We start from the raw sequence: 17283 nt of genomic DNA on the forward strand, positions 1-17283 counted from the left end.
TAAAAGAAGTTTGCGAGAGATCAAACTAACAATGGGAGTCTTAAGTTCAGCTTCCTGCTGAAGGCAATGACCTATAGGCTAATGTAATATAACCTAAATTGGGCCTGTGGTTGAAAATTTCCTTCCTCATTGGCTATTTACAACTACTATTCACTGAACATATACTATCATTGTACTCCAGAGTTGGAAAGGATCTCAGAAGCAATCTAGTTCAATCTTTACCCAAAGCATCAATCTTTCTACAACCAGTGTTTTATTATAAACATTCATCTGTAAAATTTGCTGTGCCACTGGAGTTTTGAATATAAGCTCTCAAGGTAGAGAAAATGTCTTCTTTATATTCTAAACAGGAGAGAAAACACACTTAAGAGTGATCACTCATACACAATAACATTCCACCAAAGACTGTAGAGTTGTGAGGGGTAAAGAATAAAAATCACAACTCAAAACAAGAAGAAGAGAAACATAAGCTCATAGAAGATGCGGGAAAAAAAGTGTAGCTAAAAAGAACTTTAAAAAGGCTTACATAAATTTATACATGAAAATATCTTCCCCACTATTTTCTTTTCATGTATTACCCACAGCCAATTGAGCTTCCTTTCAAGATAAAAAAAAATAATTCTCTAATGCAGAATTAGCAATTTCTTTTTGTTTTTCCTTAAAACTAAGATTATTTCCTAATACATCGGTAGTTCCTTTCAGGTTTATTCCTCCCTCTCCAAATGTTTCTCTCCCCCCACTTTATCATACGTCTTACTTCCTCTCTGACGGCCTCCTTTATCCAGTTTACCAGGCTGATGGCCTATTCAAAGAGCAGTCTGTGAAGCACAGGGTATTAGACACCATTTCTTACTACTCAGTGGCTCAGTCAGATATGAACTTTTATTTGCACTTCTACCAAGCATAATAGAAGAAAACACAGTTGAGAGATGATAGCCACAATCCAAACAAGGCCAGGGTGAAAAGGGTGCCCTCTGAAAGGAATTTCTGAGAGAATCAAATATGCCCATTTATTGTTTGTTTGTTTTTTTCTCCCTGAATGAAACCATGAAACATACATCCTCCAGCATAAAGGAATTAGAAATGTAAGGCTAAGTGGACAATAAAGCCACAGCCTAATGCAATTCAACGAACACTTAAAAGCTCCTACTATGTGCGTCACTGTGCTAGGAGCTTGTATTCCACTGCTATGAGAAGTAATAAGTAAACAAAGCAGAGAGAGAATTTAGGATTTGTTTCCTTTCCTCCCTCAATTCCTCCATTATTACTTCAGGGCAACTGAGGTTTAGGTTTTTCTCTACAAGCATGATATGGTGAAAAGTTCTCTAAGTTAAGAGAATCATGCACTGAACAAAACTGTAAAATTCAGTAATTTTTAAGCACCTATTAGGTGCAAGTTGTGGTATGCTAGTAACACTGATGCTTCAAGTACTTGCCTTCAAGGAACTTACAATCTAATGGGGGCATAAGACATGTAGAGAAATAAGTATAATACAAAAAGGGGTCTAAATAAAGTATTCTTAGAAATAAATGAGGAGGGAAGAGATAACTTTGAGCTAAGAAACTGAGAGAAGACTCAGCGGAGGAAGTAGTATTGGAGCTAGACCTTGAAGGATTTCAATAAACAATGATGTAGACGAAATGCACCCCTTGTACGGTAGATAGCAAGCAGAAAAAGAAAAAAGAAATTGCTGAACAACTAGTCATATAGTTTAGTTGCAATGTGAAATTTATGAAAGAGTTGAATAAAAACAGCTAGAAAAGGTAGGTTGGAGTAAATTAAGGGGAGGGAAGGGAAGGGGAGAAGAGAAATGGGGAAGGAGCTGCATTGCCCAACCAGAACTGGCCAGTTGGGTCCCCAATGGGGCAGCTCGGACTACTCACAGGTTGTTGTTTGTCCTTTGTTCTTGAAGAGGACCATGACATCAGGAAGGTGATGCCATGACATGCAAGTGAATTAAATTTGAGAGAGGGAGGGCTGTGCAAAGTCACCAGCCTCACTTTCTCCTCCAGAGCCGTCTGGGTCCAGTGGCAAGATATAGATCAGGATGACTGGCGATGCCTTCCCCCCCAATCAGAAAATATGTATATAAAAAGGAAGACTACCTTTTGAAAATTTGATTTATCCAAACTATGAGGAAATTTCATAAATGTGGACATGGTTCCAGGGCAACCATATGTGAGATATGCCTTCAATTCCTTTATAAGCCCCCTGCATGACCTATCACATGGCCAAGCATGCACAGTAAGTGTTCAAAGTGCCTTGTTGACTGATTTCTACCTACTCAGTGTTAATTTGCCAAAGGGAGCCACAAATCTTCATTCTCTCCCCATGATCTCTTCAAAAGTCAAATAACCTTGAATACCAATTGCCATTTTCCAAATCAAAACAGAAATTGGATCAGTCAATTTCATAAATAAGCAATATCTCTGAATGGCCTATACCAGTGGTGGGGAACCTGAGGCCATATGTGGCCTTCTAGGTCCTTGGGTGTAGTCTTTTGACTGAGTCCAAGTTTTACAAAACAAATCCTTTTATTAAGGGGATTTGTTTTATGAAGTTTCGATTCAAAGGGCCGCATTTGAAGACCTAGAAGGCCACATGTGTCCTCAAGGCCACAGGTTCCCCCCCGCCCCGGCCTATACCATGTACCTGTTGACTGCAAAGACACAAGCTACCATCTATGCCTTTGGCAGAAAGGTTACCAGCATACCCCATAAAGAAGCATTACCTCTTCCCTGAGACAACCAGAACACTGGGACACAGAACAACTTAATAAACATTTGTTGATCGGTTGATTTGACCACTCAGAAATTTTTTGACTGTTACAGCTGAGGCCATGTCACCACACAGCTCAGCACCAAACATCCAAGTTAAACCAAACAGTCTCATTAATATATCAATTCAATGACAGTAAAAAGATATATAGCCTCATAGGGAAGGTAGGACACTTTTTAAGCCTAGTTGTTAATCCAAAGGATGTTGGCACAAATTAGATTCCAAAACTTTCTTTTAAAAAAAAACTGTCGATGGAAAGAAGAAGCAAACCCATGGAAGGACCCACTGTCATGTGCATTTCTGTATTACACATTTTAAAACTACTCAAGTATATGGCCATAATATGACACACACAGCGCTGCCTATAAAATGTCTAACACCTATGTGCTATGTGCTCCTTAAGAGAGGTCCTTAATAAAGGGCACTGGTCTTTAATAAATGTCATATGAATATCACTGGGGTTGGTGACACAATACACTCATCAAGGGGGATCGCTAGTGATTTCAACCAACATCTCCTTTATCAAAATGTGTTGCCACAAGCCATTGATTCCTTATCAAGCAATGAGAGTAGACTTAACCTGGTGCTATTCAGAGGCAACTGTGCTGCCAAGAGTGCATGGAACCCTGTACTCATTCATTTTCCCCCTAAGGCATAATGTGAAAGTGACTGATCACATTTTTCAGCTTCCATTTTGCAATTACACTATACATGCAAAATAGAGTGAAGATCAATTTGATACTGTATTAACCTAGATGATCAAATAAATAGTGTTTTAGGAGGCAATGGTATTTCATAAACCACAAAAAATCCACCGTCCATTATGGGAGGAAACAAATTTATGATACTCAAAACAAAAAACCCTATATCTTCCAAATATTTGCACTAATAAATATATATAGCTTGCCTCAAAACGATCTCTTGAAGTAGGTATTAACCCCATTTTACAGGTGAAGAAACTGAGACTCATTAAGGTTAAATGACTTGCTCATGGTCACACAGCTAGAGGCAAAGCAGGAACCTAGTTAAAGATGACTGAAGTCCAGTATTCCATCCACCATGTCACTTTCTTTCAACATACTACCATACTATTAAATTTAATCAGTTAAATACTATACAGTTAACTACTTTTTTTCATGGTTTCAACACAGGAATGGCCACATTATCAACTTGAAGAATTCTAGAAAAAGACATGATTATTTATTAGAAAAAAAAATGATGCCATACTAAAAACTGTATCTCTAGTTAAGACTAAATCTGCACAGTTGATAAGACTGGCTTGGAATTTTTTTTCTCCTTTTCACCTTGTCTTTCTACCTTCAGAACATCTCTTATGTACATACTCTTCTCTCATACACTACACTCATACAACTGCCACTCTAGTGAAGGCTCTCATCACCTCACACCTGGACTACTGAGTCTTCTGGTTGGTCACCTGATATCAAACCACTCTCCACTTCCCTCCAACCTCCCCTCACCCCCAATTAACTCCAGTGGCTCCCTATTGCCTCCTGGAACAAATACAAAATCCTTTGTTTGGCTTCTGAAGCCTTTCACAAACTGACTCCTTGCTAACTTTCTGGTGTTCTTCTACCTTACTCCGTTTTTCCATGTACTCTGCCATCTAGCTACATTTGCCTACCAGTTACTCCTCCCACTAAACACTACATCTCCCTACTTCATGCCTTTTCACTGGCTAGCCCCTATACCTGGAATGCTTTCCTTATTCATCTCATTCTAATTCAATACTATTGTGCCATAAGAAATGATGAGGGAGAAGGTTTCAAAGAAACCTGAGAAGATTTGTATGAACTGATGCAGAATGAAGCACGCAGAACCAGGAGAACAATTTACACAAGAACAAGAACACTGTAAAGATAATTTTGGTAGACTTAAGAACTCTGATGAATAGCTACAATTCCAGAGGATGAATAACGAAGCACTGCTTTACTTTTTTAAACATAGACAATATGTGAATTTGTTTTGCGTGATCATATTTGTTTGTTTGTGTGTGTTTCTTTTGTTTCTCAATGGTGGGAATGAAAGGGAGAGAAAACAGATATCTGCTCATTAAAGAAATATCAAAAATCTCACAAAGACTTCAACGCAAATAACTATAAGATGCAGCATTATGAAATTGTTTCCTAAATCTCTAATGTACTATGGCTAACCTAGATGCAGAATGAATTTTTACAGCATTGGCCTGAAATGCAGAGACATTACAGAATCTCAAAACCACTTTCTGTCATTTGTCAATTCTGACCTGTATTATTCAATTACACAGAAATAGAATGAGTGCTACACTTGGTGTCAGAAAGACCTGGGTTCATATTGCGCCTGCCAACAATTACTCAAAATGCAACTATAGACAAGTCACATTAACCTCTATGAAACTCAATTTCCTCATAAGTAAACCTCACACAATAGTTAAGAGGCTTTAATGAGAGTTTAGATAAAGTGCTTGGCAAACTTTAAAGTGTCAAATAAATGCTTGTTGACTGTTTCTTGTTAGTTTCAGCTTTCCAGATTTCTCCTTGGCTAGAAATAACTTAAGAGGAAAATCTATTTCCTAGGAGGAACAATGGTATTATGCAGGGGTTTCCACAAGTCTTAGTACAATTTTAAACTCTAATAGCTTTAAAGCTTTTGTTCATTCATTTCAGTTGTGCCCAACATTTCATGACCTCACTTGGGATTTTCTTGGCAAAGACACGTAAGTGGTTTGCCATTTCCTTCTCCAGCTCATTTTATAAATGAGGAAACAGAGGCAAACAAAGTTAAGTGACTTGCCCAGAGTCACACAGATAGTTGTGTCTAAAGGCAGATTTGTACTTAGGAATCTGAGCCTTCCATCCACTGTGCCACCCAAGCCTCTTGGAACCTGCATGTTCAAATACCTGTTTTTTTTCCAAGCTACACTAGATCTGTTATAGTGTTTTCTAAAGATCCAGAAGGTTGGCTAATGTTCCCAAGATAATCATAGTGGGACAAAGGCATGATCTTTTTATTGACAGCATAGTCTGCCTGCACTAAGCATATACAAACTGGAAGTACTTAAAGGTCACTCATCAGCAAATACTGCCAAATGGCCTATATCAGGAGGTTTCTAGATGGGTGTCCTGGTCTCATAAAACAAACAAACAAAAAATCCTTTACCCACATGTATAAATAGTATAAATAATTAATAATATAGCTAAATTCCATTAAGCTACCACTTACTTTGATAAGAACAAGCTAATAATGGGTTACTTGATGCAAATAAATTATTTTTCCAATGTAGTTTGTGGATTAAAAGGAAAAAAAAAAGTTGTCTTCGAGCTTACTGTTCCTTGTGAGGTAGGTCCTATCAGTCTCAAATCGTGGATTCTGGTGTTCTTTAAGTCTAGTTCTTGGTTATTACTGTGAGTGAATTAGCAGTGGTTGAGAGAACAGGAAGCAGAGTCTGCCAAATCATTTTCTAGTTCGTAAGTAGGTCGACCTTCAAGATACATGTTTTTGTTTCCATTTGGAATAGTTAAGAACAGGGGTGTCAAAAAAATGGCCCACAACACTTCTGGATGCAGCCCAACCCAGATTAATGTGTAATTGGGGAATATTTAAAATAAATAAAAATGAATAAAGCAAAAGATAATATTATATTTTAAAACTAAGTCAATATGTGACCCACAAGGATTCTTATGTACCATTGAGTGGCCCCTTTTCTATTGGAGTTTGATATCACTGCTGATGAGGATGTATGGCACAAGCAAGCCAGGCTCTCCCAAAGAGAGATTAAGGGAAGGATCAGTTCTAGGCTCCTCAAAGAAGACAGAATAGAACAGGGAAGGGTTCTTAACCTGAGATCAATGAGCTTTTAAAAAATATGTATTTTGGTAACTATTTCAATGTAATTGGTTTCCTTTGAAATCAGCCCTACCTATTTAGTCTTTGTACTTTGTAATAAAAACATTATTCTGAGAAGTTACCCATTAGTTTCCCCTGAATACCAAAAGGGTCCATGGAACAAAAGGAACCCCTGGCAGAGCTTTATTAGTTCCGAGGCTCCTCTTTTGGCCTCCCAACTTACTCCCTATGGTTCTAAAATTCTGTTGTGAAATGGCCTTTATGTTAAGATTTTGATAATCCTATGAATTCTCATTAGCAATTACAGTGAAAACCTATAATTTCAGTAAACCACTCCCAAGGAGGAGAAGTCCAAGTTCAGCCAGGTACTTGTACTCCTCAGAGAAGTAACCATATCTCTAGCCATGGGTATGATAAAGGTGCCCAAGTTCTATCAGCCTTTGAGTGTTGTGTCAGTAAGCTGGGTCATCTAGTAATGGCAGATCCACCAAAGAGCATAAATTAAGGATTAAAAGGCAAGTTAGTCTAGAACAGAGCCTCTCAATCTGGGATCCATGAACTTTTTTTTTTTAATATTTTGACAAATAGAATTCATTATGTGTTTCTTTTGTGATCCTATGTATTTTATCTTGTGCACTTAAAACATTATTTTGAGAAGGCATCCACAGGCTTCACTAGACTGCCAAAGACTGCCATGATACAAAAAAAAAGTTAAGAATCCCTGATCTGGAGAAAGCATCCACAAAGCAATACTCCAGCCATTGTGATCCAAACAGCATAGAGGGAAGGACAATAATATGGATTAGACCAAAAGCTGAGTGGTTCCCAATGATGTCAAGAGAATGCAGACCTTTAAAAAGAAGCCTGAAACTAGAGAAGTTGCATTGAGGTCCAGAAAAAAAATAAAGGGTAATCTTTTGCATGTTTAGGGGGATTATTTTTGTTCGGGGACAAGAAGAGAAAGGAAACTGAATATTTTTTTCCCATGTCTTTGCTAGTGAATAAAGGATTAAATGAACTGAGTTAAGTGAGCTGCGAGTAACAGGAGGAGTCAATTTCCTGTCTAGGCCCAGAATCCCATATGCTATACTGAAGTCCAGGAAAGCAGAATTTCTATATAATCATAGAAGGTTTCTCTGGTCAACCAATTATACAGCCATGAAACAATATATAAGAGCAAATCCAGAAGACTTTTTGGAAGAAGGACCTCAAGGGAAGAGGCCAATGATCTCTGTCTGGCAACAGACCAAAATGAGGTTCCTCTGTGACACTCTACCCTTTGTGTCCTCTTACAGGGCTTCACAGGAAAAATGGCATTTCAATACCTAAGAGCTGATGTGCTACTATCCGCTAAGAGGGAAGGATTAGGAGAAGAAAACCTTCTCTTCTCTTGTAAAAGATATAAGGTTTAGGGATCCTGGTATGCAATGAGGAGTAGGAGTGTTGATGTAGGCTGGTTGGGTTCAATCATCTCCTCCTTGGAGGGGAGGGAAGGGAAGCAACAAGACGTCAGAGACAGGATTCAGCAGCAGCAGCTGAATCTGATTACTGAATTCACATAGTACAGTCACATAACACTCAACATTTTGTATCAACCCAAAAGTGCTTTCTTCCTTCCATGTAACTGGAATATTTATACATGCATAAAAAATCTTTTGCCACAAATTTAAGATACCTTTGGACATGTGCCAACTTTTCTTTGTTCACTTCTCAGTATAAAACAATGTTACCTCTGACCTTTTCAGGCTATCTGGACTAAGCCTGCAGTTCTGGGTAGAGATGGTCTCTCCTAGAACAAATCTTTCAGATTCAGAATTAAGCTGAGACCCCAGGTGGTAGGGATACAAATGGACATATGTCTTCTTGTACCTTTTTGTATTCACCATAGGCCAGTCTGTTTACTATCATTAAATCATGATAGACAGTTAGACTAAGTATGGGGCTTTACCTCTCTCTATTCCCTGAAAAAGGCACCACTGAGCACAGACCAGGCAGAAAAAAGTTAGCAACCTATTGCTTCTTATGGCACCAGAGTCTCCCCTCCTCCAAAAGAAAATAATAATGGGCTGAGGAAGGAGAGGGAGTGTTATGGGTGTGTGTGTGTGTGCCTTTTAGAGAACTCTTTAATATCTTAGAGTTTTATTTTGCAAATAGTAGAAATTTCCTAAGGACAAAACTAGATTTTTTGAAACCCCTTCCCTTAACTTTATCTTAACAATGTTGTTTTAAGTTACAAGGTCAAGGATCAGGGGTGGGGAACCTGTGGCCTCAAGACCACATGTGGCTTTCTAGGTCCTTGGATATGGCCTTTTGACTGAATCCAAGCTTTACAGAACAAATCCTTTTAAGGGGATTTGTTCTTTGAAGTTTGGATTCAAAGGGCCACATTTGAGGACCCAGAGGGCCACATGTGGCTTTGAGGCTGAAGGTTCCCCACCCCTAGTAGATCTTTAAGAATCCTGAGAATCAAAACTCTCATCATGAACTGACAACTGAGAAAATAAAAAAAATTTGGCACTCTAAAAGTCACTTATCTTAAAATACAAATACACACACACACATTTAGCCATTGCCTTCAGAAAACATGAACTCTGCCACAGTTGCCATAGGAAAAACGTTACCACAAACTTTAAAATGTAATATAAACATAACTATGATTAGGATTGTTTAGTGAAATGTAATAAATGAGTATTATTCTTGTCATTAATATATATTCACAGCCACATATATACACATAAAACAAAAGGCTTTTGTTCTACAGTTACAAAATCTATTTTCCTAAAGTACAGTCAAGTGATTAAAAAGACATTTATAGATTATCCAATATTGCTTTTTTTAAAGTATAAAAGGAAAATATGGTTAATTAATCCCTTATATTAAGCAGGAAATTATACAGAGTCATATTATTTCTTCATATAGATATATGTCACATATGTATATGGCAGGGTACAAAGAGTTTTAAAAAACAGACATTACCAAAAAATGTATATTTGGTCACTTAGTTCCTTCCTGTCAATGAACTCTGCAAAGTATATGATGATTGAAAGAACATCCCTAAGATTAAAGAATCCATGGGTTAATAAGTTACAATATCTCAGAAGACTAATGCACATATTTATAGTATGACAAAAGCTGGCTGAATTTTTTTTTCAATAATATTGTTATTGGTTTAATTTCTAAATGAAAACATTTTCAATAATTTATAATGGTGCACCTGCCATTTAGCAGTTAAGAATATCACATAGAGGCTGTGTTAAAAGATCAGATTAAGGGCCTTCAGCCCTGGCACTGAGTGAGGATAGCAACCATGCAAGAGTGATTTTCCATGCCCCTGAAGAGACAGGAAATAGAATTCATCTTTCTCTAATAACCTGCCTCCTCCCCTCCTTCCAGATTATGGTCCATCTGGCCTCAGGGAAGAAGTGGGAGTACGATGCACACACAAAGCAGAGAAAAGAAAAACAAGGTAGAAAATGTTCAGACACCAACAGGAGAAACACCCTGATTTGAGAGAAGTAAAAGTATGCATGATAACATAGGTTTAAAAAAAGGGTTGGGGAGAGGGAATCAAGTTGTTAAACTGATAGGACAGACATGAATCAAGAACTTTGCCTACAAGATTTCCAAGCACACAATGAGAAAACGGACAACTATTTTAAAAATGTACCATTTCTCACTACTCAAGCTGCAGCAAAACAGGACGTCTCAGCACCTGCAAAGGCTCACTTCATCCTGAAGGCAACTTCATCAGCCAATTAAAATCAGGCATATTCTTCAGCTCCACCTAGGATATCTCTTACCTTGAAGGACTCTTCATAAAAACAGCCTAGATAATCAAACACTTTAACAACAGATACCTTTATCACTACCATCCTCCTATAACTCCAAAATGATCCTGGTCTGTAAAGCACCACGATTTGGGAGGTGGGGGGAAATGAAATGTACAAATGATCAGTGCGTGTGTAGCCATAAAGTCAACAAGAAAAGAAACTGAAAACCATCTCTGAGCAAAGGAAAAAAGCTAACCCTTTGGCCGTTCAAGGGAATCCTGTAAAACTTCAAGCCACATGATTTCTATTTGCAAAAGCACAGACCTGATTCCCTAGGGATAAGTGGGGTTTTCACTTTGGTCCTGGGCAAGGCTCTACCCTAGCCACATCTCTGCTGGTTCAGGTTCCTCCCACTACCCTACCTTGGAGCTCTTTTAATGACAGGCAAAAATGGCGTGGCCTGGGTCAAACAGGGTGCATGCAGTCAGACACTGTACAAGCTTCCTCAAACACATGCAAATGCACCCCCTCCACACTTCCACACAGCAATGCAGCAGCTAATGATGGTCACAAGCAAATCCTGAAGAGCTAATTGGGATATGCTTTCTGGTGGGTTTGTGACCATATGTAAAAAGAAGTGACCCCGTGGCAGCTAGATGGCGCAGTGGATACAGCACCGGCCCTGAAGTTGGGAGGACTTGAGTTCAAATCCAGCCTCAAACCAAACACTTGACATTTACTAGCTGTGAGACCCTGTGCAAGTCACTTAATGCCTAAAAAAAAAAAAAAAGTGACCCAGGATATCCTTTTCCACGTATGACTGAAGCTGATATCTGAACTTAGGGTCACAAACAGGGTTAAAGGTTTGGATACAAGGTCACTCTTCATCATGCTTCCTTATGATAGGCCATTTTACTTGTCCAAAGTTCAATTTTATAGTCCCTATCAATGGGTGATCTTCTTTATAGACAATCCTGCCATAGTATTTAGTCCCACACACTAAATAGTTTAAGTACCTGTGTACACTTGCCCGCTCCCTCATATTCCGAAGAGATATGCAAATGTACACACCCATGCACTGGCTGGGTGCTCACATCAAAGCACATGACTTCTAGCAAGCAGAAGGATGAACAGCTCTCTTGAAAAGCAATGATACCCTATAGAACAAGCAAAGGGTAGGAGAAGATACCTTGGTGCATTCTTGGCCCATGACACAAAAAGCTGAAGCCATTAATACCTAGAAAGGCTAATTTTACCAAATGAAGAGCTGAACAATGAGGAAACACAAGCAATGATAACTGCTACCCATACCCTCACTTTAATCTCAAAACTACTAAGAGGGGGAAAGCAGGAAAGAAGGCCCTACACGCCAGAAACAGACTTGTATTGCATATAACGACTGGCAACAAGACACCTTCCTTAGTGTTGCCCAAGAGTAAATCCCACAGTAAAACATAAGCTCAGATCCGGTTGACTTTCCAAGAGCTTTTGCAATGCACTAAAGTACCTGTCATAAATGCATAATTTTTAGGAAACTGATTCTTAGAGAATTAAGTACGTAATGAAACAATCTTCTATAGATTTTCCAAAATAAATAGAAACAGCATTAGAAAAACTTAATAAAGCAATAATTTTTAAAGCAGTTAGTCAAAAGTGGCATTACTTTGCTTACTATGCTAGGTGAAATATCTCCGTTTGATATTCCTTCTGCTAACTTTTAATGCCCATTATAAGAAGTATAGAAGAAACTTTGTCTTTCTGGTAATTTTTCAATTCACCCTATTATATGCCATTTTGACAAACAGGCATGATTCTTAGCAACACTACATTGTACATGACAGCAAAACATTTTAACAACTGAATTTCGCTTAGCACATTAGAACATTTTCCATTATATAAATGCATTTAAATTATATTCCCCTGAATTTTAATAAGGTGGTGGAGCTGGAATAAGAGCAGTACCTTAGAAAAATGAAATACAGGCACCAAGAGATTCAAGAAAGCTGAAAAATCAGCTCCCAGCCCCCTTTCTACAATACAGTACTACTGAAATGGCAACTTTAGAGCTAGGGCCTGCCATGAACTGCCTTACCTCTTGGGACAGGAAGGGAATGACTTGGGCACAGATAGCATTCAGCCTCTTGACAATTTCTGCCTGCAAAAGAGAAGAGGGAAGGGGAAAAAAGAACAGTTAGTTACAGATTGCCTAAATATTAACATGATAATATTAAGGCACAATTTACTACGGAATGGGACTGTAACTGGAGTGCTTTGCAAGTCAAGGAAGAGAAAAATCTCAGATAGAGGAGCCCTATTACCAACATGCAGTAGCAACGGTGCCACATTAAGAGCATGGCAATTCATTAGCAAGTATTCATCTTAAAAAGCCAACCTTTAAGGATACATACAGTACAACAGAGGATGTCATTTTTATTCCTGGAAATCACAGTTTCCACAGGAAATAGGGCCCAAGCCCATCCTAATTTGGGTTGTCATAGGACACTGAGTTTTTGGATAGTAAAGATACAGAACTTCCTCTCAATTTGTTATTTATTATGTTTCTATTTATGGCCATTGCTTTCAAAAGCCTTCAAATATCATAAAGCTAAAGAAAGACTTTCTAAGATGATCTATTCCATCCTATAATCCACAGGAAAAGCAGTACTTTATCTTGAATCAGTAACTCTTAAGAGTAAACACTCTGTTATTGGGCATTGTTAGGAAATAAGATGGTTTGGCTCATTTACAGCTGAACTAAGAATCATCACAATAACATAAAGAGAACTAATTTCCAGCAAAAATTCTATGTCTATGTTAATACTTAAATAGATTCCTGATCCTATCAGCACAGGGAACACTTCCATCAGGGGCTGACTATAACTGCCCAGCCACTGTTTTTTTCACGCCAGCTTGAATTGAGCTTCACCTATCCTTGAACATTCAGCAGGTATTTGAAGACCTTTCGGTGTTTGGGATCATTGTTATAAAAATCAATTATCAAGGTACAGTGTATTTATGGAAATTCTGGTTAACTGTGAGCTTCAACAGACAAATTATGAGACAACTCAGAGTTTAATGTAATAAAGCTAGAGTTCAGGATGCCTTAAACCAATTCAGTGTTATGACACAAAATCAAAACACACAGCATATTCTCTTTCTGAAAAGCCATACAGGACCTAATTTGTATTTTAACATGGTATGCTATAGACATACTTCAGTACACAATATATACATACATACAGACTAACATATGGTCTTATATTTTAACAGAAGGATTAGGAAGGACCAGGCTAAAGGAAGGTGTTGAGAGGTAGAAAAAGTACAGCAATTACAACTCCTGAGGCATTCCTTAAAATAAATTCTGCCCAGGGTCAGTTCCTCATTATATGGGAGGACACGGTGCTCTTTTCCTTGCAAAGTCATTATCCAAATGACAGAGACACTCAGACTTGTGCAATTTAGTTTTTCTTTCTTTCATCACCAACCTTTTTGACCTTGTAGCTATGCAATCTTTTAAATGCCAGCACCTTAAAAACTTTGCCTACCAAGCAAGAACACAAACTCACCATGAAGCTCTTAACACCATTCTAACCCTGTTTTCATGAAAGGATGTAGGGAAGGCACTGATGAGTACAGACTCATTAGTGCCACCAGGATGTAATTTAGTGCACTGGCTCTATAGAACACTTGTCAATCCACTAGGATTTAAAAACCATCACCCAAAGTTGCAATGGAATCACCAAACCACTCTCCATGTAGATGAAACACATCATGATACATATGGGGTGAAATTCCAGTGGTGAGCTAAGAAAATGAAGAGACATTTACCAAGCTAGTGAAAATGCATCTCAAAGGCATTCAGTTGTTAAGTTTTTGTAGGGAGAGGTGGAAGGGGACAGAGTAAAAAGATAATGAGACACTTTGGGGCAGACCAAACTAATGATTCTGATACTCAGAACCATCTGCCAGGCACATTTTCCTCATTATGTTGTTTACATAAATAAAATAGTCCCTTGCTAGGAGAGCTGAAAAATATGTGGGCACACAAGAAAATGGAGTTCTTTCATTTGCCTACACAATCCAGAGAATGAGCTCTATTCTAAGGAGGCTAACACTATAGAGATAGCTACTGCTGAAATACAAACTGATGAAAAAGAATTTATTTCCCTAAATGGGAATTTGCCTATTTCAGGTCTATCCAAATGTTAGCCCCAAGGACTTCTCCTCCAAAGGGAAAAAGGGCTTTTTATTACTGTACACAAGACCATACACAATAGACATAACAGAAAATAGGAGAAACCTTTCCACCTTTTAAAATGTCTTCTTTTGTATAAAGAATTTCATAATTTATTTTAGCTGCCATGTCAATGGATTTTTATGGCGAGTCTAATTGGCAGCAGGAGGGGGAAAAGTGTGATTTCATAAAATTAAGCAAGCAATTCTTCACTTTGAAAGCTAAAGTTGCCTCGGAAACAGCGCTGCTTCCACGGTCATCTAAATTTTGCCTCTTTTGTCCCACAGGACCAAGCTTTAGGGAGGCATCATTTATTTACAGGCCTTTCCACTGGGCTTCAGCTATCGGCCAATAATACTGTGGACACACACTTCTAATGGCCTGTGTTTTGAAACTGAGTCTAATCTAATGGCGCAGGGCCCAAACTCCTTTTTCAGCATAGCCATTAAAGGATGTAGGTTATTGCTGTTGTCACCATTGATATTTGTCATTGTAATGTAATTAGGGCCCTAAAATGATGCATTACAGCCCTTGGCACAGCTTCTATTAAAATCTTTTCTTCTGCTCACTGAACTGCGACCTGCTTTCTGATGAATAACAGACAGACAGCTTTAGGGTGAGGAGCAGATTCATCAAAGAAGTATTTTTCAGCTTTGGAAATAAAAATAAAAAGGCAACCTAAGAGGAAAAGCACAAGAGGGGATGGGGGGGGGAGATCCACAATACACATTTGAATTTCATCTGACCACTTGAAATTCTGATTGCGTCTGATGAATCTTGCTTAGACAATATATTCCCAGCCTTCAAATCACATGGTTAATCAGGGTTCTAATCTGCTATCCATCAGCCTATGCCAGCACTATAACTTCCAATCAAATTTATAGGTGATATGGGTCATGCATCCCTGAACAAGTACATTCACGGGTATCCCATTTAAACAGGCCCAGATTTTGAAATGCTGTTGTTAGGGTTACTGGATGTTATAATAGTATTCAATGTTTTATGAAAGCTCCTGATAAACAGCTGCTAAATTATTGCCTTTGGATACAGCATGATGTTCCAAAGTAGCATTAATGGTCCAATAAAAGGGTGATTGCTCATGCCAAAATACAAAAAAGGATAGTTTTTGCTGCCATAGTTTGTCAAATACGTTAACAAATTCTGACACTTCTATTATTTCTCTCCCAATATACCAAAGATACTTGTTTAGAAATAAAATACACTCAACATGTTTCCTCGCCTTCCACTTAGCACCATCCTACTTTTTGCCTCCCTTCCTGTCCATCCCTCTCTTCCTTCTACTATTGCCATTTAAAAAGAAAAAAAAAATCACAAAAGTAATTGGACTAGAAATGTCAAAAACAGGCAATTTCAGAGAAACAATCTGTCTTAACTGTACATTAAACACTGTGTGCATGTGAACACCAATGGTACTATCCCAAAGAAGTGACGGAGAAGTAGACTGGATAGTATAGCCTGTTATAAACTAAAATGGGAAATGACAAAGAATACAATTTATTTTCTTTTTATCTCTCTGCCTCAAAACTGCAAAAAGATCTACCTACTGTATTTACAATCTTGGGGAGACAGCTATTACACATCTGACCAATAATAAAATCAGTGTCAAAAAATAGCACCTGTGTAAAATTTAATAGCATCTAAATCAATTCTTTCCTTATCACAAAAATGAATAAAAGTAGATTTAGGCAAATCAATTGTACTATTGAACATAAGCTTGATTTTTAAAATGTCCCTCCCACCACAAACGATTCTAAAATGTATAAAAGTTGTAATTCAGTTTTGCTTACCACATTCTCACTTCTTTATAAGTAAGTCATTCAGATTACAAAACATTTACTGTTAAGGAATTGCTACTGGGGGGCTTTGGTCCATCATACATATGCAAATACAGTTTCAGAAAAAATGTTCTCAAAGAATATTTATTTCAGTTAATTTCTTTGATATAGTACAACCTTTGCCAAAAAAAGATGAATCTCGCTTATTAGGTATTCACTAAGTATATAAACATGCACGACATCAAAATAAACATTTCAAATATTAGGGGGTGGGAGTGAAAAAGTTTATGAGACAGCACAGTGTGAAATAAATGAATCATATTTCACAGTGAACTAATTAACACACAAAGATTGCAATATATGTTTTATTTCAATCATGAAATCATTTATCTGGAACAGCTCATTACAGAATTTCAAAAGTATAATCATCGAATGTATTAATTATTTGCTTACACCTAGATTTAGGCATTTTGGGAAAATAACAAAAACTCCTGAGTGGCTTATTCATAAGGCAGTCGAGAGGTTAAGAATTATTCTCTCACTGGGGCTAATGAGTCAGTGTTATCTTTATGTTCAGTACAGCTCAACTTTACAGAAGAGCCATAAATGTTCTGAACCAAAGTGTTAAGCATGATTCTTCTATAAAGTAAAGGAGTGAGGAAGGCTCAAACTGTGAATAGACAATAACAAGTGTCTCTAGTGAATTGGTAAGAGTAACTTTGATGCTTCCAATTTGACAATTTATTTCATTTAAACGCTCATTGTGCAAAACATACTGTTCAAAACTTAATATAAGACAAAATGAAGTAATAACATTTTCAGAATCAATCTATTCATGTACTCAGTAGCTTTCTAGACTGC

General features: G+C 37.7%; 1 protein-coding gene across 3 annotated transcripts in view; it reads right to left on the minus strand.

The window, feature by feature from the left end:
- The window catches only part of LOC114025815 (transducin-like enhancer protein 4), a 160246-nt gene that overhangs the window by 108132 nt on the left and 34831 nt on the right, over positions 1–17283 (minus strand). For all 3 annotated transcript variants that reach the window (XM_027839353.1, XM_027839354.1, XM_027839352.1), the window contains exon 5: positions 12485–12547. In XM_027839353.1, the coding sequence (XP_027695154.1) occupies positions 12485–12547 (63 nt within the window). The remainder of the gene's footprint in view (positions 1–12484; positions 12548–17283) is intronic.

The sequence above is a fragment of the Vombatus ursinus genome, unplaced genomic scaffold, assembly GCF_900497805.2.
Source record: "Vombatus ursinus unplaced genomic scaffold, bare-nosed wombat genome assembly UNPS02014832.1, whole genome shotgun sequence".
Taxonomy (NCBI): Eukaryota; Metazoa; Chordata; class Mammalia; order Diprotodontia; family Vombatidae; genus Vombatus; species Vombatus ursinus.